The sequence below is a fragment of the Chelonoidis abingdonii genome, chromosome 24 (genome assembly GCF_003597395.2).
Source record: "Chelonoidis abingdonii isolate Lonesome George chromosome 24, CheloAbing_2.0, whole genome shotgun sequence".
Taxonomy (NCBI): domain Eukaryota; kingdom Metazoa; phylum Chordata; order Testudines; family Testudinidae; genus Chelonoidis; species Chelonoidis abingdonii.
In genome coordinates, this window is record NC_133792.1 from 4,537,942 (window position 1) to 4,557,807 (window position 19,866).

Below are 19,866 nucleotides of genomic sequence, written 5' to 3' on the forward strand. Positions count from 1 at the left end.
TGCATATACTGGGTCAAACTGGGTTTTCCAGGGACTAACAAAGGAAGACTTTTGATATAAACAGGTTGTGTTTGACTCCGGGCTTCTTTCTGATCCAGCAAATGGACAGGAGCTTCTGCCCATGGGTTAAACATTTATTGATTCCAAGGACAGAGGGGATCAATGTGATCATCTGGTCTGATCTCCTGTAGAACACAGGCCAGAGAACATCCCCAAAAGAATCCTAGAGCAGAGCGTTTAGAAAACCAGCCAGTCTTGATCTAAAAATTGTTATTAAGGGAGAAACCACCATGACCCTTTATCAACATCCTTCTTGACTTGTGGAGGTGAACAGGACACACAGTTCCAGAGCGGTCATACCAGTGCCAAATACAGAGGTGAAATTATGTTTCTACTCCGATTTGTGATTCCCCTGTTTATGCATGTGAGGATCGCATTAGCCCTTTTAGCTACAGCCTTGCACTGGGCAATCAGCATTGCGGCTGATTATCCACCCCCACCCCCAAATCTTTTTCAGTCACTGCTTCCCACAATAGGGTCCCCCGTCCTGTAAGTATGGCCGACATTCTTTGTTCCAAGATATATACAGTTATATTCAGCTGCATTAAAATGCATATTGTTTGCTTGTGCCCAGTTTACCAAGCAATCCACATCTTTCTGTATCGATGATGGTTTTATGTTTTCTTTCAGATCATTGGTAAAAATGTTAAATAGCACAGGGCCAAGAACCGAACCCTGCTGGCCCCCCTAGAAACACACCTGCTCAATGACAATTCCCAATTTACAATGACGTTTTAAGTCCTATCCATTAGCCATCTTCCAATCCACGTAATGTGTGCTGTGTTTATTCTACTTTTTTAATCAAAGTGTCATGTGGTACCAAGTCAAATGCCTTACAGAGGTGTCTATTACAGCAACACTATTACCTTTATCAACCAAACTTGTAATTTCATAAAAAATATTGTTTGTTTGACAGGCTCTATTTTCCATAAACCCAAGTTGATTGAAATTAATGATATTACCCACTGTAGTGAGGCAGAGAGGCCTGAGGCAGAGGGACCACTCTCTGAACCCAGGTGGGCAGAGCCAGGCCATGCTCACCCCTCCCACTGGAAGTCAGGAGGCAGGACAGGAAGTACAAAGGGTGGATCCTGGAGCTCAGTTGGGCTCCAGCCACCGGAGGAGACCGATGCCTTCTGCCCGCTCCCGAACCTGGAGACTGAAGGGGAGCTCTGCTGAACTGAGGACTGGCCAGAGCGGCTGGAGTCGCCAGCAGACCAAGCCACTGAGGACTTGCTGGGACTGCCACTAGCGACCTTCCCCAAGGAACCGAGGACACCCCACAGATCCAAGTATACCCCAAGGAGAGGGTATGAAGTGGCCCAGGGACAGCTAACCCCAGACTGGCTGCATTGCTGCTGGAAACCCGGTCAATGTGTTGCAGCTGGATTCCCCAATGACCCAGTAGCAGAACACTCTGCCACTGTCAGGGCCCTTGTCTGGGACCCTGTGAAGGGCTCATTTCCTTCTGAGTTAACAGTGCTTCAGAAACAGGCAATGCCATTTTTGACATGGAGAGTGGCACTCTCCTTCCCCTTTTCCCCACTCAATCCTTCATAAATAGATTATAATCATCGCTTTTAACATTCCAATTGTGTAAATCATCCCACCACACTTCAGTAATACCAACTAGATTGAATTAATGCCCATAAAAACTCCTAACATTGGTGTATAGGCAATTAAAGAATTTCTCCTCTTCATTTCCTTTGGTTCCTTGTTTAATTTAGTTATCAACATCTTGATTTTGTGCCAATTCAGTGCTCAAATCTTCCCTTCTTTTACCCTCCCATTTTGTTATTAGTTTAATGCCCACCCAGCTACTTTGGCCAGCCTGTCCCCAAGAAGACTTCTGTGGAAGTGGAGGCCATCCAAACAATACAGCTACCTCCCCTTGTAGAAGATGGACCAATGTTCCACAAAACCAAAACCCTCCACCACTTACTTAACTAGCGGTTCACTTCCAGAATCTTCGGCCTTTGCTTGTGGGACCAGAAGGGTCTCAAAGAAGTTTCCTTGGACATTCTCGTTCTTCAGTCAAATATCCTGCAACACAGTGTCATCAATGCCAGTATGAACCGTCACTAATGGATCCTTTCCAGTCAACTTCAGAAGCCTATCTAATCTTTGAGTGATGTTTTGTATCTTGGCTCCAGGAAGGCAGAAGCTATCCCTTGAAGAATGTTCTTTCAATTCTTCTGAGTACTGAATCCCCAACAAGGATCGTCTCTCTTCCTTGGACTGTTGGAGAACAATTTGTGGGCAAGCTTGATTTACTTACAGCTGCTATCCACAGATGTGTCCCATACAGCTCTCAGTTCCCTTTGACTAGCTGGATCTTGAGAGGCATTTTCCATGTTGAGGGCCTGGTATCGACTGGAAATGTCTAGCTCTGTGAAATTCCCTGTCCTCTTCTCCCTGGTGGCCACAGCCTGCCTATCCTCATCTCTCTCCAGATGTGTAGAATGCTGCTGTGACCATTTGCCTCTGGTGCTTACAAACTGCTCAGCCTCTTTGGTTTCCTCTCTCCCCGATTCCTTGGTAAGCCAGCTCCTTTTTTCCTTGAACCTGGGTACTTGTGTTTCCCAAACCTGGCTGTCTAGGAACTCCTCAGCTTCCCAAATTCTCAGCAGTGTCTCTCCTTGCCCCTCCAATCCAAGAATTGTCTCCTCCAGCACAATCAACTACTTGAAGTTCATACACATGAAGTCCTGTCTGGTTTCAGGCAGAAAATAAAATATGGCACATCTGTTGCAGGTCACCACCACTGTTCCGTTGCTGGCCATTGTGGAATCACATGAAAAGCTGAACCTGGAGGGAAAGTCTCTCACACTTCCTCTCTCAGCTCCCTCCAGAAGACTCCTTTGAGATGCCTCTGTTCATGGCTCTTGAGTTCACCTGGCAAGTGATTTTTTATACTTTAGATCAGCTCAGCTCCATCCCTCATCAGCATGGAGTGATTAACCACTCAGAGCCTTCAAAGAGCTGAGCTGTTCAGAGCTCCAAGGGTCAGAGCCTCTGGACCTTTACCAAGGCATCAAAAAAACAGAGCCTCTCTCCATTGCTTACTCAGGCTAGGTCTATACACGCATGGCTGGGCAGTGCCAGTTGACTTGAGCTAAGAGACTATTTAACTGCAGTATAGCTGTTCAGATTTGGAGTGGAGCCTGGACTCTAGGACCCTACAACATGGGAGGGTCCCAGAGCTTGGGCTGCAGTCTGAGCCTGAACGTCTACACTGCAGTTAAACAGCCCCTTAACCTGAGCCCCACAAGCCTGAGTCAGCTGGAATGGGTCAGCCATGGGTGTCTAATAGCAGTGTAGATATACCTTGAGGGGCCCACTTCCCAGTTACACAGCCCATACAGAGAGAGCAAACAAACAACCCACAGACAAACCAAAGACTCCACTCACCAGAAAGTCTGCAGCTACGCCCTCTGAAATGCTCCTGTTAGCTGCCTCAGTTTGCAAAAGACTTTTATGGGTAATCTCTGGTAAGTTTTTGGCATGCACATAGTATTTTTTATCATTTTTAAGTATTTTTCTCACTAATGCTTTTACCTTAAGAATAAATGGGCTTGCTTAGGAAGAGCTGGGTGGAAGCTTGTAACTGCTGGCAATACACTAGAGAGAAAGCAAAGAGCAGGTGCTGATTGTTAGGCAGAGGTGGATTAAGATTTCACGGGCTCTAGGCCTGAGCAAGTTTGGGGCCCCCTCTCCACGCCTTCCACCTGTGGTTTCGCCTCCATTCCGCCCTTTCCGCCTGAAGGCGCACCCAGAGCCCCACACCATTCTGCCCCTTCTCCCCACTTGTCCCATCCATCTGGGATGACTGGGCCCGGACTCAACTACCAATACTTTTCCATGAACAAGAGCACGGAGAGCTTCCAGACCTTCCAGGTGCAGCTGTGCAGCGTATCCGCAGCACAGGTTCCCAAGCAAGTTGCTGTGATAATCTTGTCCAAGCTCAGTGGCAACAACCTCTGCCAGGTAGCCTTTAAAGGCCTTCACAACATCCTCGGGCAATAAATTCCACAGGTTGACTATGCGTTATGTGAAAAAATACTTCCTTTTGTTTGTGTTAAACCTGCTGCCTATTAATTTCATTTGGTGACCCCTAGTTCTTTCGTTATGAGGAGTAAATAACGCTTCCTTATTTACTTTCTCCACACCAGTCATGATTTTATAGACCTCTATCATATCCCCCCCTTAGTCGTCTCTTTTCCAGGCTTCATCCACCCCAAGGAAGCCATAGGTAAAGCTCAGCTGAGTGCTGCTAGTTTAGAAAGCACTGAGGGTTCTTCCCAGGACCTATGGAGAATGACGAGTCAGGTAACACTTTGTATATTTTTATTCTACACGTTTTTATGAAACTTTTGTAATATAAAAATAGTAAAGGCAAGGATCAAAACAAAAGCCCAGTTCACGTTGTAGAAAGAATTTTTATGGATGAGCTGAAACTGGTGCCACTTGTGAACACTTCTCTGGGTGATATGTGAGCCAGAGAAGAGCTCAGCCCCCTACAATTAGCCTGTTCCTGGTTCCACCCAGAAGTGATTCTTCCAAGACTTATTTAACTCCTGTAACTCCTTTGTGGCACTCATCCCTATTAGTACAAGATCAGTCACACCAGAGAGCCAGACATTTGCCAAGGGGTTGACTAGCCCACCTGACGTTGCTATGCCACGTAGTCCAGGCCTGCTTCAGCATTTAGGTGATGAGTGACCCCATGCCATCATGATTCTATGGCTGTAGCCCCCATCGCAGACAATGAAGTAAGTGCGGATTGGCCATCCACAGACCCGGAGGGGGAGGAGCCACTCCCCCCAACCGACTACACAACCCCCTCAAGACTATGACGTTAAGGGACTAGTTTAAACAGTTCACCCAGTAACGAGTGTGGGGCTAGAGAAAGTCCCAGGAAGGAAAGGCCTCTGGCTTGCTGGTTAACATTGTTTTATGGTTCAGTGCAAAAACAAAAGGCTCAGTAAAGTGCAGAATTCACAAGCTACAGGAGGACAGGTTTACACAAGCGATCTGTATAGCAGACAATGTCAGTCAGCTCCAGCATGGTGCAGCCTAGCTTGGAAGGCTCCTAACAGGTCTGTGCGCCCCAAGTTGGTTTTTGATGGCGATGAGCACAGAGTAACTACATTACAGTCTGATCACCAACTTCTGCCCTGACTTACCTGCAACAAACAGGAGTCTAGAGGTTGTAAGTCAAGGCAGAAGTTGGCCCATCTATGTATACTACTAAGGAACAAAGCACAATGGAAATTAGAGCAGTTTTTAGCCAAACCAGCAAAGCTCAGTTTTCGTACACATACTAAAGGCTGATTGTCCAGTGTGTCTGCACGCTCTGCACTTGCCCCAGATGAGTACCTAGCTTTCTAAACAAGTCCCTGCTGGTGTTCGGTCAGTTGTTACTGTCCACATACACATTACTCCAGGAGGAACTAATCTTGGCACAAAACGTTTGGTTTTTACGTTCTTACAGTGTAAGACAATCAGGAAAATTACTTCCCATCTTCACTAGATGCTATATGTCCATTAAGATCTGTTCAGGGGCTGACAAACTCCTTGGTAAAACTCCTGTAGAAATCCATCAGGGACCATCTATAGCCAGCCCTGACCATTGCTGTGGATCCCTTGCTAGTTTCTAAGTACATCAGCAAAAGAACAGACCATCTGCTCCTTAGAGTGACCCTGTCTATTCCTCATCCATGGTAACAATCCTGGTTTGCCATGACTTGCTGTGGGGAGGAGGAACAGATGTCAAATGACAGCTTTAGAGAATAGGCGCACGTGAGCCCTGCAGCACCTAAGGATTGGGGTTTCATACAATTGTCCCTGAGTAACAAAAGCTGCAAAGCACAGACTATTTCCTGAGGGGATTTTAGCAGTCTCGTTTTCCCATTGGAGATGGGGGCACCCAGTGCTACAGCTCAGTTATGACAGCAAAGTCTACACAACACTTAACAGATTTGCCCGGCCTTACATGGAAGACATTATGCTTGGCCGGCTCGAAGTATTGAACTAGAGAGTTTTACTTGTACTGCAGAATAGTCCAACTGTGCCACTGAAAATCCAGAAATGCAGCTTTATTAACTTGCTATGCGTTTGACTGCCGTTCTCATGGGCGAGAAAGGGATGTAGCCATTTGACATCTTTTGAGCACTTGGACATCACCAGTCCAGTACACCCTTTTGGAAAGTGAATCTAGTGCTGTTCTCACTATAGAATTGAGCAAACCAGCGCCTGTGCCTTGGGATCGCGGAATCTTCCTTTACCAGCAGTGGTTTAGACAGATATTGCTTGTTGTTCCAGATCATGATATCACGTTCAAACTGCGGGGAGAAGAAACAGAATCATTTTAAATATATGGAACTTTGAACTAGAGGCTCATTCATGCTATCAATCCACTGGTGATGCTCCTAGTACCACACATTGGTGTTTCTAGCGATCCCACTGGCTCTGAAGCAAGCTCAAGTATTCAGCTTTTGCTGGCATTGTGTTTTGAGTGTTTATTAGCCACAGAGAACATAAGAACAGCCAGACTGGGTCAGACCAAAGGTTCATCTAGCCCAGAATCCTGTCTTCTGACACTGGCCAATGCCAGGTGTCCCAGAGGGAATGAACAGAACAGGGAATCATCAAGTGATCTATTCCCTGTGGCTCATTCCCAGCTTCTGGCAAACAGGGGCTAGGGACACCATCCCTCCCCATCCTGGCTAATAGCCACTGATGGACCTATCCTCCATGAATTTATCTAGTTCTTTTTTGAACCCTGTTATGGTCTTGGTCTTTACAACATCCTCTGGCAAGGAGTTCCGCAGGTTGACTGTGTGTTGTGTGAAGCATCCCTGCATCCTCACCAGACAAGCTTGGGGGATCTTTAGGGATTCATAGTGCTCTTTTCTGCCCAATTTTCTTTATCAAAATCCTTTTTTTGGTTCACCTGGGATCTCTCAACATTTCTGTCATCCTGGAGGCATCGACTCTTAGCACCACTCAAGGTTTAGGAGAAGAGTTTAATTTTAGCACATCTCATAGGCTTGGGCTACACTAGTAGGGTGGTGCGGGGAGGTCGAATTAAGATACTCAACTTCAGCTACGCTGTTCGTGTGAAGTCAAAGTATCTTAGTTCAATCTACCTGGCCGTCCTTACGGCATTGAGTCGACTGCCGTGACTTCCTCGTCGACTCCGCTTACTCCTCCTGCCAAGGTGGAGTACGAGCGTCGATAGCGGATCTATTTATCGCGTCCAGACAAGACGCGATAAATCGATCTCTGATACATCGAACACTACCTGCCGATCCGGTGGGTAGTACAGACATCATAGGCTTCAGGTGCTGAACGAGAGCACCAAGCTGGTGTGGGGCTACTCTTGCCATGTATGGGGCCTTTTAATAACTCTGTAACACGCAATATGTATCCATCCACAGGACTCGCAGAAGGGTACAAGGCCTCTGGCAGCGCAACATGGGAGGCCTTTTTTAAGAGCAGCTTCCATCATGGTAGAAAATACCCTAGAAGCCGGGCCTTCCCTTTAAGATAGAGGATGATCCAATTCAAGGGTTTGAGCGTGTCAGGCGGGTAGCAAGAGCTCGCTGTGAGAGGCACGCTCATGGCTAGGCTCCTGACTATTAAGGGCTTTATAGGGTAAGACTAACAACTTAAATTCCCCCCAGACAAGATTAATGGAGCTCAATTTGCAGTGCAGCCACTGGAGAGACTAGTGTTGCTCATACACCTTAGGAACACATGCAAGGTCTGACATTTGCACTTGTAGCATGCTTATATTGGACCCTTGACACAGGCTCCAGCCTAGAAAACGCCCCCCTTCCTCCTTCCTTTGCAGAGCTACCATCAGGGCTCGCTCCAGGCACCAGCTTAGCAAGCAGGTGCTTGGGGCGGCCACTCCAGAAAGGGGTGGCAGGTCCAGGTATTCGGTGGAGGGTCCCTCACTCCTGCTCGGAGCGAAGGACCTCTCGCTGAATTGCTGCAGATCGCGATCTCAGTTGTTGTTTTTTTGCGCTGCTTTGGGTGGCAAAACCCCTGGAGCTGGCCCTGGCTACCATGCCAAGTGAGATCAAACAGTTTCCAGCTTTTATCCAGTGTGCACAACCAGCTGTAAACTGGATCCAGGCTTTGCGGGAAATAAGTCATTGAGGGAATGCCAAGGCCCATGGTTGGCAGGGACTGGCAAGCCTCTGCCAGACGGGGAGTCGCCAGTCCCGAATAGCTGAGTAGCACCGAGAGGCTTTCTTGGGGCAGTGTGTGCTGACAGAGAGGTGTGGCGGTCTCAGGAAGGGACTCTGAGCTCAGATGGGGTTTTTAGAGACTACCAAAACAAAATCAGGCCTTTGCCTTCCATCACGCACTCTCCACCGGAGAGCACCTTGCTTCTGCCGCTGGCTCCCTCAGCTGCCTCAGATGTTGTGAACCTGGAGCTGCTGTTGAAAGGGCTGCAGGCCCTGGCAGGGTGCTAGTCCCTGGTCAGAGAGGTCCCAGATCGTAGCAATGAACAATGCCCTCTGTCACTGCTCTGGCGGGTGAGGACCAGGGCAATGCAAGAGACAGGCATCAAAACACCAGCACCCAGCACCAAGGGCTGTGAAGCCCTGGAAGGAGCTGGTGGAGCCCAAATTATGCCCTCAAGCTTCCCCTTGCTCAGAAAATGTGATCTGAGGTGGGGGAGGGTCTCCTCTCATCAAAGATTCCTGACAGCAACAAAGCCCAGAAACTGCTAGTCTTCATCTAGCCACACCCCCGTGGGGTCCTTGATACAGGATGCAGGACTTCTGTGGTCATCCCGGCCCTTGCCTCTGATCAGCTACTGCCAAATTCTGTCCTGGGACTAACTGCGAAAGCTGGTGGAAATTTCAGCGAGTGCAGCACAGTGCTGCCTTGCTTGTGAACAAGGCAGGCTAGGGCAGTGTGCAATGCCTGGGATCTGCCCCAGTCTGCTCCTCACTCCCACTGGCAGTGTTGGGTGCCAGATACCTAGTGCCCCTCGCCTTCAGCAACAGCTTCCCTGAGGCCTTTGGAGGCCAGCCATAGTCAGAACAGCTTTTTATCTGGCCCAGGGTAGGGGTTGGCACCTAAAGCCCACGGGCTTTCAGAGCACCGAGGGGGCAGGGCAAGCCATTCTTGCCTCTGGACTTCACTCCTGCCACATCTGTGGAAGCCAAAGCCAGACACACCCAAGAAATGAACCAAGAGGCAGCTTTGCTGCCCGCCAGCTCCTGTGCCTTTAGCATTCAGCCTCCTGACCTGGCTACGTGTCTGCCCTGTACATTTGCAGTATTACCAAAGGTTGGAGGCACAGGGGAACTAGCGCCACTTGTAATCCAAGCCCAGACTCTGCAGCGTCGAGTGCCACAGAAAGCAGCTGGTGCCAAGACAGCAAGTGGCTTGGCAGTTCTGACAGCACTCCCTTTAGAAGCAATTCTTTGGGTACATCTGCACATCGTGGTGGGGTGGGGGATAATTCCCATCATGAGAGACAGCTGTGCACTAGCTCACTCAGCCGTGTAGCCTTGGCGGCGCTGTGGGAGGGACTAGCTGCTCTGAGTAGGTACCAGTGTCCTGGACAGGCGCAGACTCAGATGCGCCCCCCCTCCCCAACCCCTGCTGCCATGCTACACTCCAGAATCACTGAGGGTAAGCTGCCTCTTGATGGGCGTCACAGGCCAGCTCACTGTGCAGCCGTACCCTGTGGTTTACCTGAACGCATTCCACTTTCAGAATGAACTTGGGGATCACCACCGGCATGCTGCGCTGATAATAGATCTTGTGGACAACGTGCTGCAGGAGAGGCTCCACAGGCGTCACGCTTTGAAGAATGATCCCACGGCCCAGGAAAGCATGTTCAAAGATCAGGTAGACCAGCCCTGGCCCCACCTTCAGACAGAGAAGGACGTCAGCTCATTCTCTTCACTCAGGAAGGCTGGGGCGGGGAGTAGGGTGACCAGATGTCCCAATTTTATAGGGATAGTCCTGATTTTTGGGTCTTTTTCTTATATAGGTTCCTAGTACCCCCCCGCCCATGTCCCGATTTTTCACATTCGCTGTCTGGTGACCCTAGTGGGGAGGAGGAGAATCCTCACTGCCTGAACATATTTCTATCAGGTCCAGGGGTCACAGCCTGGATTTAGGAGCAGATTCGCTGCCCTGGGTGGGTCTCTTTGTGCTGCTCAGGCAGTGCCAGCCCAAAGTCCCCGCTGGGGATGCCCCCAGTCAGGTAAGAGTCTCCACCAGGTGTAGGAGTGGGCCTAGCTAACGCCCAGCTCGCCCCAGGAAGTCGAGGGCTGTCTGGGCTGAAAGGGCAGAGGCAGTGTGTCCTGGACCCTTGCGGAACCACAGCAAATTGCTCCAGTTAGTGCAGCCCGAGCTGGAGGAGAGTGCCAGGGAGCTATCATTGGTGGCTGATCTCACCTGTTCATGTCTCTCCCCCAGGACATCCATTGTGTGTTCCTATTCACATACACATTTTCTTTCTAATAGTCACGAGCCTCATAGAATATCAGGGATGGAAGGGACCTCAGGAGGTCATCTAGCCCAACCCCCTGCAGGACCAATCCTCCAACTAAATCATCCCAGCCAGGGCTTTGTCAAGCCTGACCTTAAAAAACCTCTAAGGAAGGAGATTCCACCACCTCCCCAGGTAACCCATTCCAGTGCTTCACCACCCTGCTACTGAAAAAGTTTTTTCTGATATCCAACCTAAACGTCCTCCACTGCAACTTGAGACCATTACTCCTTGTTCTCTCATCAGGTACCACTGAGAACAGTCTAGATCCATCCTCATTGGAACCCCCTTTCAGGTAGTTGAAAGCAGCTATCAAATTCCCCCTCATTCTTCTCTTCTGCAGACTAAACAATCCCAGTTTCTCGCATCCTCAAAAGTCATGTGCTCCGTCCCCTAATCATTTTGTTGCTCTCCGCTGGACTCTTTCCAATTTTTCCACATCCTTCTTGTAGTGTGGGGCCCAGAACTGGACACAGTATCCAGATGAGGCCTCACCAATGTCGAATAGAGGGAATGTTCACATCCCTCGATCTGCTGGCAATGCCCCTACATACAGCCCAAAATGCCATTAGCCTTCTTTGGCAACAAGGCACACTGTCGACTCATATCCAGCTTCTCGTCCACTGTAACCCCTAGGTCCTTTTCTGCAGAACTGCTGCCCAGCCATTTGGTCCCTAGTGTGTGGCAGTGAATGGGATTCTTCCTTCCTAAGTGCAGGACTCTGCACTTGTCCTTGTTGAACCTCATCAGATTTCTTTTGGCCCAATCCTCTAATTTGTCTAGGTCCCTCTGTATCCTCTCCCTACCCTCCAGCATATCTGCCACTCCTCCCAGTTTAGTGTTATCGGCAAACTTGCTGAGAGTGCAGTCCACACCATCTTCCAGATCATTAATGAAGCTATTGACCAAAACTGGCCCCAGGACCAACCCTTGAGACACAAGTGCCCCTAGCCAGGAGCAAACACCTCTTGCATGGAACAAGGAAGTAGATGAACATAAGGGGTCTGTATGGGTTGAGTTGTCCTGCTTTGTAACAAAGTCCTAAAGATAAATGGATAAAAAAAGATATAAAAACCCGGAGGCTGGGTTGGCCATCCAGGTGTTGCTAACCATGACACTCTGGGAGAAAACCTGTATCCCTGTGTAGGACCATTTCCCAGACCTGAGGCAGAGCTCTGTGTAAGCTCAAAAGCTTCTTTTGCTCACCAACAGAAGCTGGTCCAATAGACGATATTACCTCCCTCCCCCTGCCCCAGATTGTCTTTCTAAGACATGAACAGCATTTGGCAGGAGTGAGACACCCATTTTGCTCCCCTTTTCTGCAGGAGCTGCCAAGTGGGGTGTACAGCCACTTGTGTTAACCTTTGCTAAAGAGCTTTTTTTTCTCAGTCTAGTCAGGGCTGTCAGCAAGTCCCTACCGCAAGGCCCTCCTCACCCTTCCTTGGCTGGAGACAACTGTACGAGCCATTCCCCACACACTGCGCATCCCTCTGCTGCCTAACAGGAAGAGTCCCTGCAGCAAGGCCTCAGAAGAGGAGTAAGAATATAAGCCAAGCATTTTAATCAGCAGCGGGCTCTGCCTCCACTAAGGAAAGGCTGCACCCAAACTCTGAGGGTGCATAGAGCCTGTTTGCAATGGAACAGGAGCTTCTAAATAGTGACTCTACCAAGATAAAACATAAGCTATAGAGCGCTTCAATTAGTGAAGCCTGTGCAGTGTAGCTGGAATAGCACGTAAGATTGGAAGCAGTATGGCCAACCCCAACTAGTCCCAAATCATGGGTCACACCCCCAAGAATCATGAGATTTTTTTGAGGGGACGGGGTTAAGAAAAAATGTTTACATTGAGTTGTTTGGTTGGCCTTGATTTTTGGCCTACACTCCCCCACCCCAGTGTGTGCATAGACAATAGTTAGTGTTGCCCACTCTTCCAACTGTATTGAGGAAGGTGATTTTGGCCCCACTCTTGTTGGCTCCCTGATGGTGTGGATGGTGCAGGGTTTCCCGCTTCTCCTCAGACCTCAAATTCTAATTATTTCCACCCCAGCCCCCACCTCAGTTATCCACATTGTTCTGCCCCCTCCCCTCCAGGCCCGGCCCCTAGAGCTCCCAACCGTTCTTACTATATGCATATTTTCTAATCATTCCCATGGCTCGTTTCTGACCCCTCTCCAGTTTATTGAAGTCCTTGAACTGTGGGCACCAGAACTGGACACAGGATTCCAGCAGCAATTGCACCAGTGCCAAATACCTCTCTGCTCCTCCTTGAGATTTCCCTGTTTATATATCCAAGCATCAGATTAGCCCAGTGTCACGCTGGGAGCTCATGTGCAGCTAATTATCCATCTCCCCACTCCCACATCTTTTCTAAGGTCGCTGCTTCCCAGGATAGAGTCCCCCATCTTGTAAGTAAGGCAGACGTTTGGTCCTAGATGTGGGATTTGACATTTGGTGGTATTAAAGTGCATATTTTTTGCTTGTGCCCAACTTGCCAAGCAATTTGGATTGCTCTGTATCAGACATCTGTCCTCTTTATTAATTACCACTCCAATGTTTGTCTCATGTGCAAACTTTATCAGTAATTATATGATTTCTTCCAGGTCATTGATAAAAATGTTAAAGAGAGTATGGCCAAGAACCAATTCCTGTGGGGCCACACTAGAATCACGCCCATTCGATGAGGATTCACCATTTCTAATTACATCCGAGACCCAGTTTTTTATTCATTTGTGCCATGCTGCTTTGTATCATTGCAATTTCTTAATCAAAATGTCACATAGTACCAAGTCAAAGGCTTTACAGATGTCTATTAAAGCATCACTTATCAACCGAACTTGCAAGCTCATTAAAAACAAACAAGTTAGAAATTTAGCCGTATGGAGTGGAAATCCATCAGCTTCATGACAAACAAGTTAGACAGAATCTATTTTCCATCAACTCATGTTGACTGGTATTTATTCCCATCCGTTAAAACTTTATTAATCAAGTCCCATATTAGTCATTCTATTATTTTGCCAAGGATCTAGGTCAGCCTGCCTGGCCTATAGTTACTCGGGTCATCTCATTTACCCCTTTTAAATACTTGCACTGTGACAAAGGTCCTTCTCTACCTTGGTAGGTCCTGCGCTTATTGGCAGATTTGCTCACCTCACAGATTCACCCTGTGGGTCGGGAAACAGCCCAGAGACCTTCCCCTCTTGTAGAAGCTACAGTCCAGGTCAATTCCTCCTGTGTTTGATCAGGAGTTGGGAGGTTTTGGGAGAACCCAGCCCCCCCCTCTACTCCAGGTTCCAGCCCAGGGTCTTGAGAGCCTTCTGGAACAGCTGCACAACACCTACAACTCCCTGGGTTACTTCCTCATGGCCTCCTCCCAACACCTTCTTTGCCCTCACCACCTGACCTTACTCCTGGTGTCTGATAATGCTTATACTTCTCAGTCCTCCAGCAGTATGCCTACTCACTCTCAGCTTCTTCCACGCCTCCTGCGCCCAGTTCCTCGCACACACTTCCTCTCCTCTGGCTCCCTGGCTTCCTCTGGCCTGATTGGAGTGAGCCCTTTTATAGCATCACAGTGCCTTAATTAGAGTCAGGTGCTTAACAGCCTCACCTGACTCTTAGCAGGTTAATTGGAGTCAGGTGTTCTCATTACCCTGGAGCAGCCCCTGCTCTGGTCAGTCAGGGAACAGAAAACTGCTTCTCCAGTGGCCAGTATCTCTCCCTTCTACTCTGCTGTTCCCAACTGGCCTGGGTCTATCACAGCACATTAGCTTCTCTTTAGTCCTGTAGAGCTTCCTGACTGTTCCATGCAAAGCATCAATTTCTTCCTTAGGTTTAGACAGAAACAAACCCAGTCACTCTAGGTTGTTTCTCTTCCTGGTGTTGCTAATGTTTTGCATCTTCAGTCCTCAGCACAGAATTCACTACATGCATCAGCTCCCCTGGGTCGTGTTCTGGCCCTGGACATACGTATGAAAATGCATAATGTTTGCTTGTGCCCAGCTTATCTCTCTTTTCGCAGACTTGTAACTGTGGCACAGGGAAGTCAAATTATTTAGCTGAAACCTAAGCAAGTTTGTGAGAAAGCCCAGACTACACTTCATTGTGCCCATTAATCACTAGAACTTCCTTTGTTCCCGGTACTTGTGAGTACTGTTTTGTGATGTGTGTTACCTACCTGTCTGGCTCTAACTGCTAAATCCATCAAGGAGAAGTGCTTTCCAAACACTGTTAGACTGTGTTTAACCACTAACTGGGAACAATGCTTGTTGGGTTCTGGCTCTGGCTGCCATTCACCCTAAAAGAGATTGAGAAGAAGTACTCAGTCTAGAGCCATGGGGAAAAGTACAAAACAAGACATATGGGATAAGTCCATTGTAGTTTGAGCATGTTGTAGAATATCTGAAGTGAACTGGAAAGGGAAGAGGCTGGTCATATTTCTAAGGAGGTGTCATACAAGAAAGCATGGCTGGAGGGTTGAGGCCAAGTGAGTGCAAGACAGGAGAAGGGTGCTAAAGGTGTGTGAGAGGAGAGCCAGGCAAACATTATGGAAAACTCTGAAGCAAAGGAAAGCTTGAACTGGACTTGCAAGTCAATGCAGTGACTCAGATGGAATAAATGTGTTCTGTTGATCCTTTTACCTTCCAGCAGTGCTTCACAGACTCCCACAGCTTGGAGTGTGTGTATCTCAGGTCAACTCCACTCATAAAAACTGGTTGATGCAGAAAAGTTAGATGAGCAAAATCTGCAGCATTTTCAGGGATTTCCTGCATGTGGGGAACATTAACTGTTACCAGACAGACACCATCAATACAAGTTAATTTGTTCCAAGTTAGCTGTACATTCAGATACACGCACTATATCTTTACAGTGACACTGCAAGGTTGAGCCCCACGGCCCCAGGCACTGTACAGACATGGCAGTGGGTCCTACCCCAGAGAGTTTAATATCTAAAAGACAAGACATAATGGATGGATGGGACAAACATGTGGGTACATGATGGGGTGTCGTAGCACAGACTAGCAGGGTGTACTGCATTTAGCTATTTGGTAGCCATAACCACAACACAACCAGATAGACAACATGGAGATGGAATTAAGGTTTCTTGTATATTAGTAATTTAGGGTAAATTTTTACTGGGATATTGCAGTTATCCTGAGACCGAGCATCATGAACCTGATAAAAGCAGAACTGAAGTAAAGCTGAAAGAAACCCAAACATGTTAAGGTCTGGAAATGCAGTAAGGGCACCCACTCCGCCCTATCCCAGCACCACACCGTGACCATATTATTGTGAGCAAAGCCGTTTAGCAAGTGTGCTCCCAGAGCAGATTTAACAATTGTTAACAATCAGTTTGAGGCCACCCCTGCCCACTGCATGTTTCTTTAGGAAAAACTTGTAACAACTAATATTTCCCAGCTGCGTTAACCCACTCTGGAGCCGCACACAGCAGCCTGAATAGATAAGCCAAGTAAGCAGAGTGTAGAATTAATTTGCACTTGCAGAGCAGTGCAAAGCCAACAGGGGTGTACACCCCAGTGTTCCGCTCCCAAATTCTCCCTCCCTCTTGCCCCCTACAGTCCCATGCACACCCTGCCCCAAAGTTCACATTATGCCTCATATTTTCAAGCACACACTCCCCAGTTTCCACTTCTCTGTTGAGTAGACACCAGATAGGTTTGGGGAAGAAATGCTTTGGATTAACAGTAATTTTGACCCTTAATTTTCATAAATAAAAGTGTCAGCAGAGGTCGGTACATAAAAAGTCTTCAGAGAAACTCAAAGAATTCCCCTTATTGAAAAAGGCTGCCATCTCTCATTGTTCTCTGTCAGACAGAGGCCTGACAACTCTCAGTGAAGATGCCCTCTTTCAAAGTGGCCACCACCTCCCATTGTTTCCAGTAAGAACCTTGCTAATCATGATTTTTGCCAAGAGCGGCCTGTGTCCTCATTTCCATGGAGAGCAATGGGAAGTGGCAGCCATTTTGAGAGAGACAGTTCGGTGCGGAATTCTGGGTAGCAGAACATTTGTCACGTCAGGCTGAAGAAAAAACTTTGTTATGAAGATTAATAGCAAAAGAGTTACCATCAACCATTAAAGTCTCTTCAAATTTATTTGTATGCACAAGATTTCAGAGAGTTTTAACCAGGGGAAGTTTGAAGCATCTGTTTTATTCAGGACTCAGAATCATTCAGAAGAGAAACCTCTTGCGAGTAGGTGTACATTTCATAGAGGATTCTTTTATAATCAACTCAGTTTTAAGTCAAACTAAATTAACAGATTCACTTGTCAATTCTCAGATTGTCCTTTCCATATTCAGAGAGCACATGCCCTACGTTTGGGGAGCTTATGCTGCATTCTTTGTACATAACGAAGCACTTGAATTCCTGCTTTAAGTGCAGAGGCCAATAGAGTTTAACTACAGAACAGCAAAATGGAGTCTCCACGATAAAGGCTGTGTTTTCCATTGACTTGTCCTGGGCACATGCCACAAGAGTCAGTCTGACACCAGTCATCTGAAAAGAGTTACTGACAGTTCCAGTTTAGAAACAAGGCAGGCAGCGTATTTCCAAGGGATACAGCTTAGAGACAGGTTGTATAAATGTTTTATGGCCACGTGAATTGGGCTATCTGAGATAGGCAACTGTCACACCAAGGGCTTGTGTTTATTTCCAAGTGCCATTTAATAGAAGAAGGGAAATGGTCAAGTCTTGATCTGGGCTGAGATTTTCAGAGGAGCCTTAAGGAGTTGGGCACACATCCTCTTGGTATTCATTTGGGTGCTCAGGGACAGTGCTACCATTAAGGCAAACTAGGAGGTTGCCTAGGGCACCAAGATTTGGGGGCACCAAAAAGCGGTGCTCCCAATTTTTTTTTTACAGCATTCCTGGGCTGGGCTGCCCGCAGCGCACTGACACGTGGGGCTCAGACTCCCTCTCCCAGCGCAGCGGCTGCTCCACTTCTCCCGCCTCCCAGGCTTGCGGTGCCAATCAGCTGTTTGGCTCTGCACGCCTGGGAGGGGAGAAGAATTAGAGCAGGGTGATGTGCTCGGGGAGGATGCGGAGCAGAGGTAAGCTGGGGTGGGGAGCAGCCGCATGGCTCCCCGGGGGGGAACTGCCATGGGTGGCGTGCCTCAGGGCGGGGGGGGAGCTACTGTGGGAGGAGTGCCTCAGGATGGAGGGGGGGCAAGGAGTTGCCACAGAGATTGGGGGGGCACAGGTGGAAGTTTCGCCTAGGGCACGAAACTTTCTTGCACCAGCCCTGTGGGTGCCTAACTCCCTTGAGTTTATTTTAACAACTTCAGCCACATCCACGTGGCTGCACTAGCTGTTATAACCAAGTGGCTGGCTCACGCATCACAGGCAGAGCTCCTACTGAAGTCAATGGGAGTTTTGCCTGCACTGGGCTCCAGGAGAAAACAGTTGATACACAGCTAAGGCCATCTGCTAAGTGTTCTACCAGCTTCTCCTTTTCTTAACCATGTAAGAGTCAAAAATTAAGAAGGAAAGTTTCAAAGCTGTAAACTACAGTGCTCGTGCTAGTGACTGGCAGAGCTGGAGTCCTCATCTGCTTTAGATAGGTGTCAAGACCGAATCCCCACTCTGGCACTTTGAGTGCAGAAGGTGGGGGCCTGCAAAGACTCTACAAATTAATATTTGCCACTCCAGGCTTGTATTAAACTCCCAAGGTTACACCTTTTCTCTGACCTTGGCTTAGTAAATGCTGCCACCACCCAAATGCAAAAAACCCCTGGACCCTGGAAGGAGCACTTGGGAATTCCTCCCTATGGGGTACCCTCAAGCCTTTTCACCTCCCCTTCGGGGAATTGCTGAGAAGAAAACAAAGAAAATTAGCTGTTGCCACCAGCTAATGAAACAGCATAGGCACAAACCTCTTAGGACACAACAATTCAAATCCTGTTCTTAAAAAAGGTAAATTTTATTAAAAACAAAAAGAAAGAAAATACATCTGGAACTTAGGCTTTTGCTAGATTTTAACAGAGCAATTCCAAAATTTAAGCACCCAAAATAGCCTTTTTGGGGATTCAGCTTAAAGGTTACAAGCAATCAAAAGCAGCTGGGGTTAGCACAGAGGAGATTCACAAGTCAAAAACTGCGCTTATCTCAACGTTCTCTATCCAAATGATTCTTTCTAGGTATAGAAGATAATTTTTCATACCTGGTTCAAACCTTACACACATTCCTGCTCCACGTCCCTGCAGCCCAGAAAGAACAACAGGCAAAGGGAAAGGTTTTTTTCCCCCAATTTCATAAAGTTCTAGCCTTCCCATTGGCTCTTTTGGCCAGGTGCACACTTTTTTTCTTTACCTGGGGGACTTTTTAACCCTTTACAGGTAAGCAAGCAGAGAACAGGTACCAAAAGGAATTTTACAACTAACTGGCTGGCTGAGTGTCCATCAAAGGGAGCTACCCCCCTTTATTTATCACAGTAGGTACAATTTCCAGAGCACAAAACCCCACAGGCATTACCCAGAGTCTGACCAGATGTAGTAGAAGTCTCCTACCTGAATGTGTGCATTGACAAAATGTTCTGTGTGGCCACGATACACCCACTCCTTGGAGGTGATCTCTTCCTGCTCTGGGACAGCCCACACTGGATCAATACCATCACAGTGGTACCAGACAAGTATCATTCCGTTTATTTCACACGAGGGCCATGTTTTAATCTTTGCAAAGTCTGGCACTGCGCAGGGGAGAAAGAGGTTAGTGCAGAGCAGATGGTGCCAAGTCTTATACTGTGTCATGTCACTCAGCCCTGAGCTACAGCAAACAGCACAGAGAGGCAGAGTCCTAGCAGAGGACATTAGTGCTGCACAGCATCTCTTGTACTGGTTGTACAGGATCTGAAAGCTCTTACAGGACAATGCAGAAGGATGGTTTTGTGGTTCATGTTCTCCCACGTCAGCCTGAAGATACATCTACACTACAGCTGGGCATAAGCCTGGGCAGACAGACTTCCAGCGTGGACATTGTGGCAGGGGCTAGTCAGGCGATCAGGGGGGTGTGGACCTGGGTAGCTAGCCCAAGCTGCTGCCCATGCCACAATGCCCACACTGCTATTTTTAACATGGTAGCTTAAGCCCCACTACCGTGAGTCTGTGCACCTAGGGCTGCTCTCAGCTGCAGTAGAGATGTACCCTTGGGGGCCCAAACTAGACAAGGTGGATATACACTGATGGGCTTTTAAAAATGTTTAATTGGGTTTTTGAAAATTTACATTAATTATATTTCTCATTTTAAAAATAAACCTGATTAAA

General features: G+C 47.8%; 1 protein-coding gene across 1 annotated transcript in view; it reads right to left on the reverse strand.

The window, feature by feature from the left end:
• Positions 1 to 4,461: 4,461 nt before the first annotated feature.
• Positions 4,462 to 19,866, reverse strand: part of LOC116820424 (cholesterol 7-desaturase nvd-like) — a 77,160-nt gene continuing 61,755 nt past the window's right edge. Inside the window, exons 5-9 of the mRNA XM_075060689.1 lie at positions 19,114 to 19,292; positions 15,229 to 15,354; positions 14,766 to 14,885; positions 9,787 to 9,963; positions 4,462 to 6,404 (exon numbers count right to left, since the gene is read on the reverse strand). Of these exons, the coding sequence (XP_074916790.1) occupies positions 6,243 to 6,404; positions 9,787 to 9,963; positions 14,766 to 14,885; positions 15,229 to 15,354; positions 19,114 to 19,292 (764 nt within the window). The 3' untranslated portion in view covers positions 4,462 to 6,242. The remainder of the gene's footprint in view (positions 6,405 to 9,786; positions 9,964 to 14,765; positions 14,886 to 15,228; positions 15,355 to 19,113; positions 19,293 to 19,866) is intronic.